Source organism: Chelonoidis abingdonii, chromosome 22 (genome assembly GCF_003597395.2).
Source record: "Chelonoidis abingdonii isolate Lonesome George chromosome 22, CheloAbing_2.0, whole genome shotgun sequence".
Taxonomy (NCBI): Eukaryota; Metazoa; Chordata; order Testudines; family Testudinidae; genus Chelonoidis; species Chelonoidis abingdonii.
This window is the reverse complement of record NC_133790.1, coordinates 4,234,396-4,254,786: the sequence shown is the minus strand read 5'-3', so window position 1 is coordinate 4,254,786 and position 20,391 is coordinate 4,234,396. Positions and strand designations below refer to the sequence as shown.

Genomic DNA, 20,391 nt, shown 5'->3' with positions numbered 1-20,391 from the left:
CAGCACCATGAAAGAGAGTTGCTCAGTTACTGAACTCTACTTAGGGTATGTCTACACTGCACGATTATTTCGAATTAGCTTAAACCGATATTACAAAACAGATCTAATAAAATCGGTTTAGCGCGTCCACAGTGGGATCCCGAAATCGATTGTTTGCGTCCATGGTCCAAAGCTACCATCGATTTCAGAAGCGGTGCACTGTGGGTAGCTGTTCCTCAGCTATCCCATAGTTCCCACTTCCGTGTTGAGAGCACAGTGCCTGATGGGGCAGAAAACACTGCCCCGGGTGGTGCTGGGTACAGCCTCACCCCTCCCTTTGTGAAGGCAGCAGACAACCCTTTGGCGCCTTTTTCGCGGAGTGCATTGAGCAAACGCCATAGCACAGCAATCTTTCCCTTTTTTTTTTCACGTGGTGGTGGGGGGAAATAAACTGAGGAGCTGTTCCCTGAACCACGCCAGACACTGTGTTTGAACCTACAGACATTGGGAGCTCAGCCAAGAATGCAAATAATTTTCAGAGACTGCTGTGGACTGTGGGATAGCTGGAGTCCTCAGTACCCCCTCCCTCCCTTCATGAGCGTCCATTTGAGTCTCTGGCTTCCCGTTACGCTTGTCACACAGCGCTGTGTATCCTGGAGTTTTTTATTCAAACGCTTTGGCATTTCGTGTTCTGTAACGGAGCTGGATACAACAGATTTGTCTCCCCATACAGCGATCAGACCTAGTATCTCCCGTACGGTCTATGCTGGAGCTCTTTTTCGATTTCAAACTGCATCGCCAGCCGTGCTGATCAGAGCTCCACGCTGGGCAAGCAGGAAATGTAATTCAAAAGTTCGCGGGGCTTTTCCTGTTTACCTGCCCGCTGCATCCGAGTTCAGATTGCTGTCCAGAGCGGTCAGTGCTGCACTCTGGGATGCCGCCCGGAGGCCAATAACGTCGATTTCCGTCCACATGAACCCTAATCCGAGTTATCACTATCGAATTTAGCGCTACTCCTCTCGTTTGGGAGGAGTTCCGAAATCGATTTAAGGAGCCGTTTAACTCGATATTAATGACGACGTCGTGTGAACGGATACAGCGTTAAATCGGTATATCGGCCATTAAACCGATTTAAAGTCGCAGTGTAGACCTGGCCTTAGTGAAGGTCAGGCAGTGAAAGCTAATTCTAGCAGCAATTATACTGGAAGATTCATTTTGTTTAAAGGCTATTTTAATTCAGGGAGGACAAGATTTCACAGGTACAGCCCTTTCAAAGCCACTGAGTGAAGATCAAGTAATAGCTTTCTCAGCAGTAACACCTGGCTGCCTTCAATCATCAATGAAGCAGTCATGCTTTTTTTCCATTTTAACATTTTATGGGCTACATTCAGCTCTCTCTGATACTGGTATAGAGAGCTGAATTCAGCCATCTATTTGTTATAGCTGGTTTTGAATTTTCTAAGGTCAATGGGCTTAAATGGACAGAACTGAAAGCAGAATTTGGCCCTCTAAGTCTAAGAACCAAGTACAGTTGGCTACACCGCTTACCTCTATTAATAAAATGCATTTTGCTCGAGCTTTCATTGGAAGGAATTCAGCATATAAGGTTACTCTGTAAAGACAAACATTGAGAAAAATGTCATGTTAGCACACTGAGCTATATTCAGGCATTTGATTTGTTTCCTATTAAAACTGCCAAACCACAGTGACAATAAAAAAACCCTTCCCAGCCCACACAGCCAGCAGTACTACAGACACTGGATCAGAGTCAGAAGAACAATCTCATTTACTTTAATATGGATTGCAACAGTGTAATGGAGGAGAGAATTTGATCCTCTCTGTGGCTTTGCAACTTCAGACTCAAACCTGCTTGATCTAACAGACCTTGATGTATATTTCCTCAGAGCTCTGGTCTGGACAGGTATTCACACAGTGGGATTCAATGAATAACTCCTACAGTTGCTGGGCAGGGTATTTCCCAGGCCTTAACAATTGGCTAGGAGAATTTCACTGCTGATCACTCATCTCTGCTAGGTTTCAGTCCTCCAGGAGAGGAAAACCCGGAGGCTGTGATTGTTATTGCTCATATAAAATCATTTGCATTCTTTTACTAAGCAGGAATTTTTAAAAATTGACTTGATTCTCTGCAATGCCTTTGTACCCCATTGTGCCAAAGGGCAATACATTTGAATTGCACAGTTGTCTGAGTGCTTCCTGAGGATAAATGCAAGGGATAGAAACCAAAGGTTTGTCTGTCTGTTTCAAACAGTCTGTTAGGACTTGTATTTCTCTGCTCCTACCATATTTACTTTCCACTGAGTTGCCAGGCCCTGTTTCTGCTTCTGAAACACCTTTAGGGTCCAATTCTGCTACCTTTCAAGTCAATGGCAAAATTCCTACTGATTTCAGAAGTGCAGGTCTGAGCCCTCAGTGACTTCGCAGAGCTCAGTTAATCAGTGGATAATGCTGCAAATATCAAATATTAAATCAGTGATTAAAAAACAGGAGGAAATAGAGTAGTGTGTAATGAAATGCAGAGTATTCCCCATATAATGTAATAGAGTACAGTGATTACAGTTGTGTGTGGGTTATTCTTTTCAGGGAAATGCGCTGCATCTCCTACTTTTGTATCTATGGGATGTTGTGAATGCTAATAATTATGTCCTACTCAGTGTCACATACTTTCTGATAGTAAGATTCCCTGGGAGGCCACTGATTCCTATATCCAGCTCCTGCATATGCAGATAAATGTGCTCCTACATGTAATATGTTAATCTATAATTGTACAAAGGATTATTTTAAACAGCATCTTTCATAAAAACTCTGTCACAAAACGCATTACAAAATGGAATAATACAATCGCATGACTCTACAGACTAAATCACTCTATAGAAATTCTGCCTCTCATATGCAATATTGTAGCTTGCCCAAGACTATTAAAAACCCCATCTCTTTCTGCCCCCTCAAGTACATTTCTCCTTTTGCCAGTCAGATCACTCAGAATTAGAGCTAGGGACAGGGGCTCAGGAGATCTAGGTTCTATTCGGACCTCTGTAACTGGCTCACTTTGTGACCCTGGGCAAGTCATGTGCCTTACTTTCTTCTTCTGTAAAATGGCATTAATTTAGACTTATCTTTTAATAAATGTTTGCAGTGCAAAGCATTAACTCCGACGCTTTGCTTCTTTTGCTCTTCTGCCCCATTCTAGTAATGCATATTGGGAGCTGTGTGGCAGAATCTGGCTCACACTTAATAAACATGGCAGATTAATAACTTTCCTAGTTTACACACATTCTGCTCTTATTAGCAGTCTTACTGGAGGGATGCTAATTAGCAATGGAAATATACTAATAGTATTAAAGAAGCCTTTCAGAGTAGTGGTTCCTTTATCTGGATTTGTGGGAATGGGACTAGAAAAGCGGCAGCCATCGCAGGATATTGACGCATCTCATAAAAAAATCCATGAGCCATCAATCTAAGTCAGGCTCCTCTGGCACCTCTCGTGGTGCAACACATCATTTATGAATGAGAATACAGTAAATGGGAAGGGGAGAGTAAACAGCTACACTCATTCCCTTCCATTTACAACTAAAAGCCTACAGCAGCGATCAGCAGGGGTATTCCTCCTGAAAATCTGGAGAGCCCCTTCTTAAGTGAGGGGAGCCTCAAAGTCATGGAGTTATGTTCTGATACTCTGTTCTGACCAGAGATGGGCCTCATCCATGAAGCTATTCAAACTGTTCCAAGCTGGACGCTGTTTGGATTTGGAATTCCAGTTTGGATTCATTACACAGATGGGCCTGAGGCTCAAAGTTTAGGCACAGATTTGGATAGGAATCCAGAGTTTCACAAAGTTCAAGGGAGTTCCAGGTTGGCCCTACCTCTAATTAGTAGTATTTATGTCATGACCTGATATTGTCACAATTCAGCATCATCCTTATTGACTCAATTTTATCATATAAACATGGAAATGCAATGTCAAGCCATTGCTATAAGGTTATTTTACGTCTCTTTGAGCATTTCACACTATCTGTTCTCTCTTCCCTATTGCTGCAAGAGTGGGATACTAGTGCCTTTTATCTTCACCTCACTTCCTGGACACTTGAAGGGACAGAGAAGGATCCTATCTGCTCTCCTCTGTCTGCTTGTAGGAGGCAGAACTCCAGTGATTATCACTCCACTTGCTCTGTGTAAAAGCACCAAAATAAGTGGCTGATCTAACTCACTGACTGCTTTAAAGTCTCATGCTCCAGATCCACAGGCTGAACATCAATGGCTAATTATTGCCTTAGCTTAGTACAAGAAAATCCAATAGAATTTATAAGTATGTAATGCCTCTGATCAGAAATACTGTGCATTTCAAAAGCCTTCCTAGAGTTTAATACATCTGTGCTAACATCTTTAGAGGAACTTAGGTTCAGAAGGCCCCTACACAGAGTGACATACACAATTCCACAGGAGCACTGATTTCAGTGTTAAGAAAAATGGAAAAGGGAATATTTTGAAACGTGAATATTTACTTACGACTGAGGTACCCCTCCAATCCCAAAGCCCACCAGTCCCCTGAGCACAAGGATCCAACTGTATACTGGTGCAAAACCACTGAGAATCCCATAGTACAGGGTCCAGAACACACTGATCTTTAGCCCCTGGATTTAAACAACAGAAAAATGATGATGCTATAATACAAATTAGAAAATAGACTAATGCCCAGATCTCCTAAATCAGGAAGCATAGAAAGTACTCTAGAAGAACAGTTTTGTGAAGCTGGAGCCAAGGATTTCATAAAGCGAGGCTCAAAATAGTTAAAGGAGACTTCAGAACTGTATGTGCAAATGTTGTATGCCTGTGTCCCTCATTAGGCAAAAATCCCTGTAGTCTGCAGAAGCAAATAAGTATACTGTGTGTGCAACATGGACAATTACCATGTGCTTTAATGAACTGCTAAACCTGAGCCTAGAATTTCATAAAGACCCTCTTTAAAGAAAACATGCTTCATTTTATAACACAGTCAGACAGCTATTTACTTTACTCTTTAGTTTTCTCACCTCTCATTTACTGTTACAACCCTGTTGCCTTCAGTAGGAGCAGAAACTGGGCTAACCTAGGACTGCTTAATTCTTGTGCAAGTATGTGGATTATGCAATTCAGCAAAGTTATGCACTGAAGTGGAGTGCACTGTAACAGTATTATAATGGCACCTATTCCAGTAAAAGTTGGAGGCTTACAGTTTTTCTGCCATATTGGTCTGAAATGTTTCCCCAGAGGGTAGAGCTGCACATCATTCCCACAAACACCACCTGCGGAAAATCAGAAATAGTATTCCTGTTAACAGCACGTATAAATTTTCAAAGAGGAGCTCAGAAGAGAAAGCTGCACAACTTTACCATCAAACCAGAAAATTCAAACATTCATTGTCTCCACTGTATTATGTTAAGGTGCTGTGGGTCCAGTTTCTTTTAACGGAGATTTACATATACGAAGTAGGGTTTTCAAAACTACTCAACAATGGACTAATTCCACGCCCACTGATGACAATGGAAGTTTTACTATTGATTTCAAATGGGACCAGTTAGACTGATGCTGAGTATTTTTGAAAACCCAACACATATATTTTTGATAAATGGAGTGATAATCAATTATGAGACAGTGACTAGTTAGTGAAAGTTGCTAATAAATGAAAGGTCATTTAGGCTCTGATAATCTGCGACTGACATTACAACGTGTATGCTGGTATCCTACTCATCTGAGGCTCGATTCTGAAAGATGCTAAGCATTCTGGCTCAGATCCTGTAAAGCATCAAAACATATGTGCATGAGCAGTCCTATTGACTTCAATGGGGCTACTCATGTTTGAAAGTAAACATTGGCTTAAGCTTTTTACAGGATCAGGCTAGTGTGCTCAACACCTTGCAGCTTTGAGCTCCTCCGGATGCCTGGTGATACTAGGTATGTCTCACATATCTCCTCTCTAGCCTCTGACAGTTTCACCAGCAATTTGTGTGAGGTTTGGTCTTACAGGTTATGTAACCGTCCTTGAATGGAGACATAATTAGATTTTACAACTTCAGAGAAGTCAATAAAAAAGATTATAACGTTAAAGAAAAACTGTACCTTTAATGATAGTGATACTACAGGGAAAAAAAATCCTGTCCCATTGAAGTTAATGAAAAAAACTGCCAGGTTTCACCCATGGATGAGATCTTGCAGTCTTTACACGGCCAAAAATCCCATTGAAGTCAATGGGAGTTTTATTTAAGAAAGAACTGCAGCCTCAAGCAATATGTGGTGCAAGAAAGGGTCTACTTCTAAAAGTTACACATTTACCAGCTTTCATGTCACATTTAATGATACTCCATCCTTTAGATCTTTTATACATTGAGATCAAAACTGTGCTATGCTGAAACACTGGCTAAAGTCCTCCTGTAGATGGTCTGGTTTGAGTTCAGTTTGGTGAAAAGCATGATGTTTACACTGGCTATTTGGTTTAAATGTATTTAGCATATTTATAAATTTGTGCAACATCAGTATAGTTCAAAAATGCCATAAAAGGCCATGGGAGAGAAAAACGTTATGGGAATTTGAGAATTAAGCTGTAGGACTCAAAGAAGCAACAATTGTAAGTAGAAGGTATCACACCCATCCATGTTCTACACTCTGGTTTTCTCATCTCTAAAGCCCATCTGCATTTCTAGCACTGTTGCACCATTCTCTGAGGTCTCCTACTTTCAGGGATTATTAGAAAGCCCAGCTCAAACAGAAGAATCCCACTCTACCCCAGGGCTCCTACTCCTCCCATGTACAAAGGAACTTAGGCTTTCCCAACAGGGTCAGAAAGAAGGTTCTCTGAAAAGATTACCAAAATTTACAAATCTTTTCTGTGAACCAAGGTGTGTGGGGGGGGGGTCTGAGTTTTTTGGAGGTGAGCCTGGGTCAATTTATAAGTTTGGCTGGAAATTACATTTAATGGGAAACCCACACAAGGCAAAATCTGCAGTTCTGGCTGAGTTTCATATTTTCAAATTCTGTCTCTTAAAGAAAGGCTCCTACAACACCAGTGAGCCAAAGTCAGAGAGATCTATACTAGTCTAGTCTCCTCCACTCCGCAAAGGCCATGAACAGATTTTATCATTGTGATATAAACTATAATGTCGCAACAGCAATGAGTAGAAAAACCTTACAGAATACAGGAGCTGTCAGCTATTTTTCCTACCGATGTAAGCAATGCAACCTGCCAGCTTGGTAATCGCCACTCACAATGAAGCTGAGGAGCTAGGATACTTAGAATCATCATTTCCATTGCATCTGCCATCTAGAAGGGCAATAAAGAAACAATAATGACTGCCTGAATATTAGCACTATCACAGCCGATTATATTCCTCTTTTAAGTTAACCCCTCCCTGCTGAAGCCATTCCTTCTGCGGAGGTAAAACATGGCAGTACAGTTTGAAAGACAGACATTGTATTGCAGATTTGCACAGTGGAGTGAAATAAGCAATATATTTTCTGAGCATTAACTTTGCATTGGGATATGAGCACTACAAAATTCATTTCTCTTTGCCCCCATAGACTTGGGATGGTCTGCTATGTTAAAGTAGTTAAGCCTACAAGATATCAGAATTGTTAGTAGGTAGGATTCAAAGAGTCAAATTCAGAAGTGGTGCATAAGGTGGTGTGAGTCTCAGGGAGTCTAAATTGTTTAAACTCCTTTTTCTGGTTACTTAGCAAGAGTTGTGTTAGCTTTAGACTCCCTTAAAAGCAGACTGAGTTAAACCAATTTATTACCATGTAACTTATACCCTCATATACATCACCTCAAATACTTTGAGAAAACATCTATGGGCCAAAATTTACCTAATTTACCCACTGGGTAATAAATCAGGGCAGACTGTAATCCTATATATAGACAATAACTAGAAAATGAACGATCTAGACATGTTTAGCCTAAAAATATTAGAGGGGAGGGGCACTATAGCTCTTTATAAGTAAAAAATTGACAATTAAAGAATAGAAAACAGAATCCTTAGCCCTGGATACCAACCCCTAGAAGCACTGGGCTGATGTGCAACAGGGGATATATTCAGCTATCAGGAAAATCATGTTGATGATGAATTCCCAGAGAATATAGAACACTTTGCCTAATGTGATAAATATAGTAAAATCTCTAGCTTGCCTTTAAAGAAAAGTGAGATCAATTTATTGTAGGTGTAATTTGGGACCCTTCCTACCTGAAGCAAAGTTTTGGAGTATAGGATCTAAATGGTTCCTTCCAGCCCTGTCTTATAAGACATACACAAAAAGCATAACCAGCTTTCTCACCACATGCTAGGTCTGATTCTGGTAGTTAACATTTCAGTTGTTAACATTTCTAGTCTTTGTTCATTACATTTTTGTTTGTTTGTGTTTGTCCCAAGCATGAATAGATCCCATGGATATTAGTGTATTACATGGATTCCTTGAGGGGCTGATATGCCATTGCCCTTGGCGACAATTACTTACCCATGCTAATCCAGTAAGAACAGAGAGCTTCCACTGGAATTTCCCAAACCCGATGGCTTCCACTGCATCTTCCACCATAAAAGTATCTAGAAAAGAATCAACAATTCTGGTTCAGCACTGCATTCCTTTCCCTCCAATAAGAGCCATACTCTAAGATAGAGCTTTCTAATAATACATCTACTTAATAATAGTAATCCTTAGGGCTTTATTTAGTTTTTTTCAATTCTTACTTAGGCCAACTTCCATTTTCTTCAAGGATTTTCCCAAATACAATAATTCTAAATATTAAGATAATGTCTTACATTTATACAGCACTTTTATATAAAGCAGTGTAGTCCCATTGACTTTGGAGGAGTGCCACTGATTTGTACCAGCTGAAGATCTGATGCTAAGTTTAAGGGGGACACTTCACCCACCATTGAAATGCAGCATTCTTTGGAGTGAAGCACATTAGTTATTTAACAGCACATAGCAATACTATCTAAGAGGATAGGAAATGAAGGATATTTTATCCAATTAAAATTACAGAGGGAATCTAGGAAGGCAGAATGTAATGGTTTGAGTTGAGAATTTGGCCAGGACATGTGGAAAATCACTGATACTGTTTCTAAAAATGTTCCTAGGGTTTTGAATCTTGCAAATGGTCATGCATTGGACCACAGTTTTATGTCTCATTTGAAGACTATCAAACATCTCCAGTTTACTATCTTGGACATTACAAACCACATCTGTCTAAAATTTAGAATAAAAAGATGTCAATATAAATGCATTTTTATTTTTGTAGTGGTTGAAATCAGTTTAAGTCTCAAAGTTTTACCAACACCAACTATCAGTAAATATAAAGTCAACTTCTCCATTAAAATGGCCTCATTAAAGAAAAAGTAAAACTTCAGTTAGTCTTGTAATACACTGCGGGAAGTCAGGTCCCAAACAAGCCAGAGTGCTGAGATTTTTCAGAAAGTCAGTATGAGGTTTCACATCAATGTGTTTGAGAGACGGTGTAGCAGTATGTTGTATGTCTCTTCAATGCTTTTGAGCTTCCCTTTAGGGCTGATCACTAGCAGAAATTCTCTCTATATTAATGCATGTCCCAGACCTTCCCCAGCATGCTGAGCTCTTTGGAGAGATTCACCCAGGTTTGAATATTATTTTGGGAAAGTTCGAGTAAAATAAATAAATAGCAAGGCACAACTGTGCAACAGAGAAAATGCACAGGGAGCCAGATAACCCCAAATAAAGTACTCTAAAGAGGGAGGGAATATCACATTATAATTCCATCCCACCATAACTGAATGAGAAGAAACAGAAAAGGGAAAAGACAAGCAGTCCATACTATGCAATCAGTCTACAGCTCATGCCAAATGACATACTGCATTCAAATTATATTAACCTCTTAAGGAAATAAGCCCTCTTGGCTGGTAATTGTCCCAGCAGACAAAAAGTGGAATGCTCAGCTCAGTTTCTCCCTCCGGGCCAGTGGGAGTCAGCAACACTGCAGAGGCTTCATCCTCAGGCTATGTGTTACTGCTCTAGTGAGCCCTGCAAAATGATTTAGGACTCGGAGCAGCAGTGATCAGTTATAAAGGTAAGTTATCCAACCCTCTCAAACAGAGGAAAGATGTGGTGACCCAAGACCCAGTTCCAAGGAGGATGGAGGGCTACAATGGCAGTAAAAGTGCTTTTTCGGTGGCAAACAGGTAATTCTTCAGTCTTTCCCCTCCTGAGGCCATGGAGGCCATGGTATTCCTGACTGGTGATATGTTCTTCCCATTATGGATATGGAGAGAGATGTGTGGGGAAAGGGCAAGGAAAAATAGTGAATAGAAGTGGATGAGCAAAAAATACCCAGCAACATTGTGATTGTTACTACTAGGTCAACAGAATATTTTGAATTAAATTAGTCAGATTTATATTGTGTTATCCAAAGGTAATAATCAAATATCTAAAGAAAAATGTGCACATTTAGTAGTATTCAGTGCTGAAATGCCCCGAACAAAGAGGCTAAGGAGCAATTCCACTAAGTACTCGACTATATGCATCAATTCATGTCATGCAGGCTACCAAACTGCCAGATGCCATCAGCTTTAAGCCATTACGTAATTGAACATATACTACAAAATTAATATACCAAGTTAACTATCCTCCATCCTCCTGAAACAACACTGTGAGGGCTCAGTCCAAACCCACTGATCAGGATCAAGCAATAAATCCTAAATATGCTTTTATTTGACCTTTTGACTCATCTGAGCTTATCAATATGTCAGTTCTATTGCCATATAACCTACAATATCTAGATATGGGTTTAAGATCCCAAATTTAGATCCAGATCTTGAACAGTCCATAATTTTGGAATGTTTGGATCCAGAGTTTTGGTTTGGCAAGCTGTGAAGACAGAAAGGATTTGGAAAATTTGGATCCAGCTCTGGGTTCATACTTTGACCATCCCCTAAATTCAGGTGTGTTTTGATCTGAGATTTGCTTTGGCTCCAGTTCTGATAACATCAAAACAAGCAAACAATCCAACCCCCTCAGAAGACAGTTTAGTTAATTGGTGACCTATCAGCTGTATCATAATTAATCCGTATTGTTATTTATCACTTTGACCTGCAAGTTTTCTACTTCTCTAAACACAGAAGGCTCAGGCTTGGCTGCAGTCTGAATGAAATGTAGAAGCCACATCTCTTTTCTAAGAGGAGAACAAAAGTCCTGCTTACCATCAGTTGGATTGGCAAATTCCTTTGGCACTGCAGCTCCATCCTCTAGCTCTATAGCCTCTAGCTCTGTCTGAACACCTTCAATCTGAATTTCATGCTCTCCTGAAATGGCATCTTCGTCTGACCTGGAACTTTCCCCTGTGCGGCGAAACTTGACCACCCTAAGAATATAGAAATGAGAGTAAATGCTCTTGTGGGTCTTTTCTCTGATAGTAATATGATTTGCTGAAGCTTCATTCAGTTATGTTTTATTATTAACTATTATTTTACTAACTTCTAAAGTGCCTGTTGCTGTGGTAGCAGGACGCTTTGAAATTAAAACACAAACCAAAACCAATTAATCAAATACTAAGCAAAACAAATGTGTCTTGTATCATGCTTTGAGGTGTGAGCCCAGCCACTAGACATGGAAGACCTTAATTTTAAAACTACCCTTCTGTTGTCGCCCTACCTTTGGCAAATACAATGGATGAGCATTTGGATATCTAACAACCTAACTGAAATCACATAGTTAGCCATTGAAATGTTAAGCATTCATATTTAGGTTCTGAAAATGGATGTTTCCCAGCCGATCTTAAAACAAGAGGTGAACTATCAGATATCCAGGTCGCATATCATTCAAGGCTTTAAAGACTATTAGTGATGCCTTGAATTTAATGTTTGTATTAACCATTTACAAGTTTTAATCTTATAGACAGAAAAGTAAAAGTTTTCTTAATGCCAACTGACTCAAAGTATAGGGCTGCTGCATATAGAGTTAACATTGCATAAAGTCACTTCTTGACAAAACAAAAATGAGTGTATGAACTTAGTGCAGGCAAAAAAATCCAGTTTGACAGCACTGGAGATTGAAGTCATCTGTTCACAGAGTAGGTGTAACATGCGTCGCATAAGGGAAAATATCCCCACAGTCTCCTACAAATTTATCTCAACTCTGAACTGGAAGGACCACCTTCTGAAAGTGAGAAGGAAGTTCAATTTTCAGGACTCATTCAATCCTCAGTCTTGTTGCTGAGATTGCCAGCAAGGCAGGACCCACCGAGAACTGATTATGGTGGCAAATACAGACACTTGACTACTGGGAACTGAAATGAGAATCGCTAAGTTATTTCATACAGGGTATCTTACAGTCATCAGAGAGTAACAATATCCATTCACTTTCACAACTGACTTGGGATGAATGTGAGGTAGTGACCAAATATAAAAGGCTGTCACATTACCAATCTCGCTAGCCATTTAGCATCCCTCGGTTCATTTTTAAAAACTATAATTCATCACTTCACCCTACTATATTGAGATTCCAGAAACACACAGATAACACAACTACTTTAATTCAAATTATTTATTTGAAAAAAATATGTAATCGATTTCATAATGCTAAAGACACAAGCTCAGTTTAAAATAGGAGCATGTAAAAGCAATCAGATTTGTAGTCACAGATCTATCACAGTGATGATCTAGAAAAAAGCAAGTAGTCAATCTAGTGCAGATTAGCCAGTTGTTTTCTAATATTGAATTATTTTATGAATCCTGCTTCATTATGTAATGTTTAGCTACCTGCCAAATTTCAAGATTTCTTCTTGTCCCCTGGGACACAAATCAATCTTCTGAAAACAATACAGAAAATTAAATGCAGCCCATTTCTACAACAAGGACAATGCACGTGAAACTAAATGACACAACTTTATTTAATCGATGTGCCTGTACACATGTAGACAGACAGGTAGCCAGAAAGAAAATCCCTAGCAGAAGATAACTATCAATTCTGTGCTGTTAACGTGAACAACTATATGTAAAGCAAAACACTTATTAATTTGGTTACTCTGTAGATCCATCTTCTGATACTGTGACAGGGAGCAAACTACTTTAATACACTTGTGATTTTATTAAGTTAGACCACGTATATGGAATGGAGGTCCAATCTTGTGACTGGTTACCTCCTTCAAAGTGTGGGGAATCTTCAACTCCCATGAAGTGTACGAGATCTCAGCACCTCAGACGATTCAGGGCACACTGTTGTTGGCCAGTCATTTTGTTAATCTTAACTTATGTGGATAGTATGGTTATAATCAATGAAAACATCAAACATTACTTACCAAATCCAGATGTCCTTACTCGGTTTTCACTCTGTCTTTATTCACTCCTTATTTTGGCATACTTCCAGGGACTTGCCTGAGTAAGGAATGAGTAAAACCCAAGTAAGGACTTGAGTATTTGGCCCTGTGCTGAGTTGATGGGACAAAATCTTCCCTGTGTTGTGCAGGTATTACTTGTGGGGGGAAGAGAGCTTAGTAGCCTCTTCTACTTGATGCAGCAGCAGAACAAGATTGCAACCCAGAGCTTAAGAGAGTTCTAGGGATGAACACTGCTTGTACAGGCTGCTACAACACTGCCATAAAGGTTTATGGGCATTTTGATCACACCAACAACCAACAAAGAAACAGATCCAGAAAGTTTTTCATGCAGTTGGCCCTCTGCTTCCTTTCATCCTTGCTCCCTAAAAAGTAACCCCATTTGTGAGACTAGTCAGCAGAGCAAAGAACCACAGTGAAAGTCTCTGCATGTTAACAGATATCAAGCAGTATTTTACTTTTTTTGCATACAATCAAATACTTTATTTCTAGAAAGTTTGACATCATAAATATATGGTAGCTTCTTTTGCTGTTATTATATGCATAGAAAAAATTGATCCATAATTTTAGATGATTCTTATAGACTGCCCCAGAAAAGATAAATTCACAACTGAGAAATATAGCAGTGAGAAACTATTATAAATGCCTGCCATTTTGAACTTTAGCCTCTTCAGGTTTTTCCCAAAGAAAAGCAGTCAAGATTTTGGCATTTTTATTCATGTACAATTATTTTAGAAATAGATCCCATTGGGATAAAGCTGCTTTCAGAAAGCAGACTTGCTCAGGACTATAAATATTCACAACACACAACAAAATGGAGATACATGTAACTATAGTAAAACAAATGAAGAATAAATGTGCTATCTCTGGATTTATAGACTTGTGATTTACACACTGTTTACAAAAAATGGAAGGAAATGTTTAGTAAAGTTCCTTATTTACATAATCATATAGGCAAAAGCCACTGGAAATCAGAAAGACTTTTTTTGCACTCTTGGAAATTATTTTGGACTTATCCTGGGGAATAGATTTTAGTTGGGTCTTTTTAAAGAAAACATAATGCCACAGCACTTATTTCTGATTTCAGTGTACAAGGTTATTATCTAACGTGCAATAATCATTTTCCATCCCTAGTCATTAAGTGTTTGGCCCTGCACAGCACAACTGCAGAATAAGCACAAGGTATCTAGTGATGAGTAGGGAGCAGAGGGAAACCCAATCCTGCGTTAATGAGAGTGCTGCTGCCCAACTACCAAATTACTCCCGCCTAGCAGTAGGAGAAAGGCTGAAGGAGCAGTCAGCACTTAGTTCAAAAACCCTGCACATTCTGCTGTGCACTGTTAAAGAACTTGCAGAATCAAGCTCAAGTATTTTCAAGAGATATGGTCCCTGATGAGAGGGATCGGTTAGCAAATATATATTGTTTTATGGCCCTGGTCTCAGATTCGTGGATTTTTTTCTTTCATTGGCCTGCTGGACAACCAATACTTATTAAGGAATCAAAATTCTCTCTCCTACTCTTTGGATGCACACTGTATGCGACCATGGAAGTGGAAGGTTATCTTACCTTTCCTCCTATATACAAGGTGGCACCAAAAATAACTGAGAATAGAAAGTTAAAACTGTGGTGTCTACCTGTGTAAAAGTCCATCATGCTGGGATTTGCAATATATGTCAGAACACTGCTCACAAGCATTTCCATATTCGTTATCATAATGGCACTCTCTGTAGTCACAATTGTATCCCAGGCCTCTCTATGGCTTAGAGCCAAGGGCTATCCATCTTCTATCTTTTTACCTTCATGTGTGTGCCAAACAATCAGGATACAGCTAAAGGCTAAATATTTTGTAATAGTTCTATTCAAAATGCACAACTGTCACAGAGTCCTCAAACCCCTTTTCACTCTATCCCCACCCTTTGTAACACCTGTGTAACCTATACAGCTTAGCCACTCACACTCTCTTGTATTTCAGTGCAATGTGGGTTTTTTGTTTTTTTTGGGGAGGGTTTTTTTTTTGTTTTTTTTAGAAATTATCTTAGCCTTGATTGTGCCTCTTCTGGTCTTCAGTAACTTAATATTTTCAGCCTAGAAAAAAGATTAGCTGTGATGGCCTTTATCTCATTTAATTTCATTTTCCTTATTTTTAAGGAACAACAACATCAAATATCTACCAAGTATCCTTGCATGCTGCAGCTGCTGCAGTCAGACATGCACATATGACAGTTTTAAAAGGTGAAATGAAAGACTTAATACTTTGCAAGACCTGAGTTCTGTATTTCTCCTGCAAGAGCTGATGACACCACTGTACCTAAAATAGGGCAAGGTGCTGGGGAAGCAGCAAAGCTCATGTAAAAGGACTTTGATCCATGAAAAAACATCAGCGGCTGAGCCTCAACCCCATCCCACCAGACTGTCTGTGCAACTGGGCCACAGCCACTAATACAGGCCATGGAGAGGAGTAGTGAACATGGCCAGCAGTTTCCCTATAGCACAGGGCTACCGTTTAGTGGAATTATGCAGTACATAGACCATACCATATTGCTGACCCATTCTGGCACATGCATTATTTCTCCCACTTACACCTGTAGTCATTCATCACTAAGATCTTTGCTGCATATGGGTGGTGGAAAGGTCCAGCAACCCCTGTGTGGGAATATCACTGCTATTGCTCCCTTGGTCAGCTGACTTGCAAAACATTTAAAGACATTTTGGGGTCTTCTTTGGGTACTCAGGGTATCCCAGGATTTGATCCACTGCATAGATAATGCATCCCTTGCATTAATTCCTTGCATTCTTTACACTTCTTTAGTAATGCTAACAGCTGCAACAGGAGAAACAGAGCATCTGGTCTCAGTGATTCAGGTCTTAGCAGGTAAGCAAATGAAGAACTGATGTTCATGCATTTTTGTTTTAAAATACATGCATTTATAAATTTGAAATATAATTATATAAGACCAAATCCTGGTCCTGTTGAAGTTAATGGCAAAACCCCCACTGACTTCAGTGGAACTAGGAGTTAGTCCATGTTCTGTTATTGATGTGGGATATGTATACGAGTCAGTAGAAATAAAAAAGGTTCTCAGTTCAGGTTTATGCTCAACTCCATTTGCAAATTTAATTCTAAATTCTCCCAAATAGATTCTGACCTCAGTAAAACCAGAATTGCTTTAAATTTCCCTTTGCTGGCCCTAAAAGATGAATGAAATAATTTACAACTTCCTTACATTCTCTTCAGAATTGTCATTATAACAATGTCAGCTTGTCAACAGAATGCATATGTAGTCATCATATGATCTACAAAGCATGTATGCTCGCAAACACACACTGAAAAGTGGTACTTCAGTAAGATTTTTATTATCAAAAGGCAATTAATATGAATGTTCATTCATATTTTATGTACAAAAGCTTTATGAGATCAGACTTAATCATGCGGGAACTGAATTGACTTGTTTTCTGCTGTATTTTTGCTATTTTTAGCAGGACCATTATCTGTATAGTAAATCCACATGCTAGAATTTCAGCACTCCCAGGGCATGCCCCCAGTCCCCTGAAGTCAATGGACATACTTCTATTGATTTCAGTGGGTTTTGGATCTGGCCTGTCATATCCAATTTCTCTTTGGGGTTATAAATGAAAATTGTTCATACAACATATATCACTATTTTACAGTGTATTATTTAAGGCTGCATACAAAAATATATGGTAACAAATACCTGTCTCTTAATAAAGGGCCTGATCTTGAACCCAACATATTAATAATTATTTATTATTATTTAACAAGTATATTGAGGTAGTACCTAAAGAGTGACCAGTTTGGGGCATCATGGTGCTAGATGCTGTACAAACATATTGTAAATGATCTACAAATCCCATTGACTTCAATGGGAGTTTTGCCTGAGTAAAGACTGAAGAACCTGGCCCCAAACCTCATTGTAAGGAATAAAACACAGCTTTTGAACAAAGAACCTGAGAAACTAATTGAAACAGAAGAAAAACACAGTGATGAGTTTCTGATGCATAGCTCGAAAATTCTTCACTACTAAAGCACCTTATAGAGCCGCATTTTTGTGCAAGACCCCACAATACTGAATAAATCCAATTATTCCTACACTGTAAGGCACTGTAGATAATTATTAAGTCCATTAAAATAGCAGAATAGAAAAAAGATGGCCTAATGAAAACATGCATCTTTTTTATGTAATGAAAAGCAGAATGCACCATAACAAATGGTTTTCAACACAGCCTGAAGTTCACATCATTGTATATACCTGATTAAACATTTAATTAAATTATTTAATTTACTTCATCTCAATAATATTTTTAATTCAGTTCAATCTTTTATTCTCTGCCTTCCTAAGTCAATGTTTTGTAAATATGGATGTGTTTTAAGCAGTAAGGCAACAAAGCAGGGAGAAAATGTAATTATTAAAGGACACCTCTCACATTCAGAAGAAGGGAAAGCATTTCAAAATGACAAAGCCTGCAATTGGGTTATCAGCTCTTTACACAGATCTAGCATTTAGGTACAAACAGCAAGGAGTTTATCATGCACAAACATTCCTTGTGCAGCAATGTCTGCTTCTTCAAACCACACAGTTTACAAACACCAGTGGCCCTTCAAAGGGTATGCAAACATACCCTTTGAAGAAATGTTATGATCTGCAAACAGTTGGCTGCTTGAAGTAGAAGGCTAGGAAAGATGCCTACCTTGACACGATGTTATTTACAGATGCAATCCACATTGCAAATGCATTGCTAATGTTTCCTCTCACTGGAATGCTTTGCACCCTCCGAGATTATACAACCACCTCCCACATGCACACCCACCCACCCAAAGTTCAAGTAAAAATAAAAATTGGGTGAGTTAATAAAACAAACAGCTCCCTGCAGCAGCTCCAGGGAGTCAAGGATGCTGAACCTAGGCAGACAGACTAGGAAAATGGCCTGCTGCCTGTGGCCTGAGCCATTTCCCAGGATTAGTTTCAATTCAAAAAATCACTAGGATCCGCACCCTGCAGTTTATTTAAAAAAATCTCAGTGTGTCTCTGTCTCCCCCTGCTACTTACGGCAGCTGTCTTAGCTGGAATAAATCATCCTCCATTGCCAGGCTGGGTTTGGTAGAGCTGTTCTCATTGCTCTTACATTGTGGTTAATGGAGAGATGCTGGGATTTCAGGAGCGCTGGCTGCTGGACAGCTCCCTCCGCTACAGCAGCAGTAGCTGCACCAGCAGCCACCGAAACAAAGCGGCAGCCAAGAGGGAGCGGAGGAAGGGAGGGGGAAGAGAAGACCTGGGGAAGAGAGAGAGAGAAAAAGCTGCTGACGGAGGTCCAGGGTAGGAGGTTGCTCTGGCCACAGAAACTCGCAGGTTCCTTACTATTATTTTAGCAGGGTGGCTGCTGTATTTTGCTCTAGTATTTTGTCGGATTCTTATCCTATACAGTTGCAGTCCCTGTGGTCAATATTTAACACAAAAACATCTGCTTATTAGGAAGATGTCGCCTCAGGGAATATTAAAGACTATAGGAAAATGCAGTTATCATTCCAATGAGGACTCACAAATAGAAGGAGGTTTAAAGTTATCTGGAGTGAATCTACTCACAAAAGGGGCAGCAGAGGGTCCTTAAAATGACTAGCTATTTACTGGCTGAGCTGCAGAGCTGCTTGCTTTAATGGGGGTTTCTCAGAAAATGAAATTAATTTAGATAAATGACAGACAACACCTACACACAGAATTATGAAGATAGATAGAGTAAAACCTATTTTGTGTGACCCTGGGAGTTGGGTGCTTGACCCTCATTGAAAATCAATGGGAGTTAGGTGCCAAACTCACTTAGGCACTTTTGAAAATTCCACCCTAAGGCCTTGAGCCTGCAAACATTTATGTGTGTGAACTCACTGCATGCTGTTCACATGAATGAAGCTTGCAGGCTCAAGCCCTTAGTTTGGAGATATGCTGGAGCAGTCTCTTAAGGCAAGAGATTGCCTAGTAAAGGTGATCAATTGTAGAGGTCTTACAGTGTTTACACGTGTGCACCTGTACTTGAGTGAACTTGTGCAAAATATGTAACTTCATTATCTGAGACAATGCACCATCAACCTAGCACACTTTTTCCTGTTGATATTCTCCTTCTACAGGATTTTCCTATAGATGGAAAGGGTAATTTAGCTGTGTGTGACTGTATATATCAATTATTCCTTTCCACAGAAAGACTCGACAGAGAAAATTACAGGAAAAAAGTGCTAGGAGAACAGTGAAGAAAGAGTATTGCTTTCTCCCTTTGACAGGGTTTGTGTAGGCAGAAGAAGCAAGGGCATGATCACTGAACAATGTTCACTCTGAGGATCTATGGAGAATCCCAGTCCCAACCCTGCATATGTAGGAACATCCAGGTTGAATGCCTTCCTTCTGTGCACTGATCAGCCTCCCACCCCTTAGATGGCTGACTCAGTGGCCATTTTGCTCCTGACTCCCCTTCCATGCCTGTTTAGCACTTCAACTTTCAAGTGTGGTGAAAGCCAGGGACAGGGAGTTTATACAGTTCAGAGCACTAACCTATGCAGCAATTTGCTACTCAAGTTGTATGTGGCTGTGGTGGGAGAATCCTATGGGCAGCAGCTGCTCCCTAGCACTGCTGCTTTTTGGCCAGCCAGTCCCTTCAACCATGCACATACTTTAACATGGGCATTGCTGGTACAGAAGGGCTGGCAGGAGTTATATAGCAGAACATGCCGTGTGATACATCTGCCATCTTTAGGGATGACACAGTTGCTCCCTAATTCACAGAAGGACTCTGTTATTGTGAAGTCACTTATTCCTACAAAATAACTTCAGAGGTTTCACTATAATCAGAATTGGCAAATTTGCACACTGTGCACTGAAACAATTTGGGACTTCCCCTCTCCTCCATGGGAAACAATGGGCTAGATTCTAGCCTGCATTTCTGACAAGATGCAGCACAGGAGTCAGAGCCTAGGTGGAAAAGGTGTGACGATGACTTTAAGACCATCTCCATAATTCTGGGCAACTCCAAGGTCTGATGCCACCCCCAGCATTAGGTAAAGCAA

General features: G+C 39.9%; 1 protein-coding gene across 1 annotated transcript in view; it reads right to left on the bottom strand.

Annotated features, from left to right (window-relative positions):
• SVOP (SV2 related protein) overlaps positions 1-18,583 on the bottom strand; it is a 34,022-nt gene extending 15,439 nt beyond the window's left edge. The window contains exons 1-7 of the mRNA XM_032805390.2: positions 18,392-18,583; positions 11,193-11,353; positions 8,479-8,564; positions 7,193-7,291; positions 5,208-5,279; positions 4,504-4,628; positions 1,528-1,591 (exon numbers count right to left, since the gene is read on the bottom strand). Coding sequence (XP_032661281.1) covers positions 1,528-1,591; positions 4,504-4,628; positions 5,208-5,279; positions 7,193-7,291; positions 8,479-8,564; positions 11,193-11,353; positions 18,392-18,426 — 642 coding nt within the window. The 5' untranslated portion in view covers positions 18,427-18,583. The remainder of the gene's footprint in view (positions 1-1,527; positions 1,592-4,503; positions 4,629-5,207; positions 5,280-7,192; positions 7,292-8,478; positions 8,565-11,192; positions 11,354-18,391) is intronic.
• Positions 18,584-20,391: the final 1,808 nt, after the last annotated feature.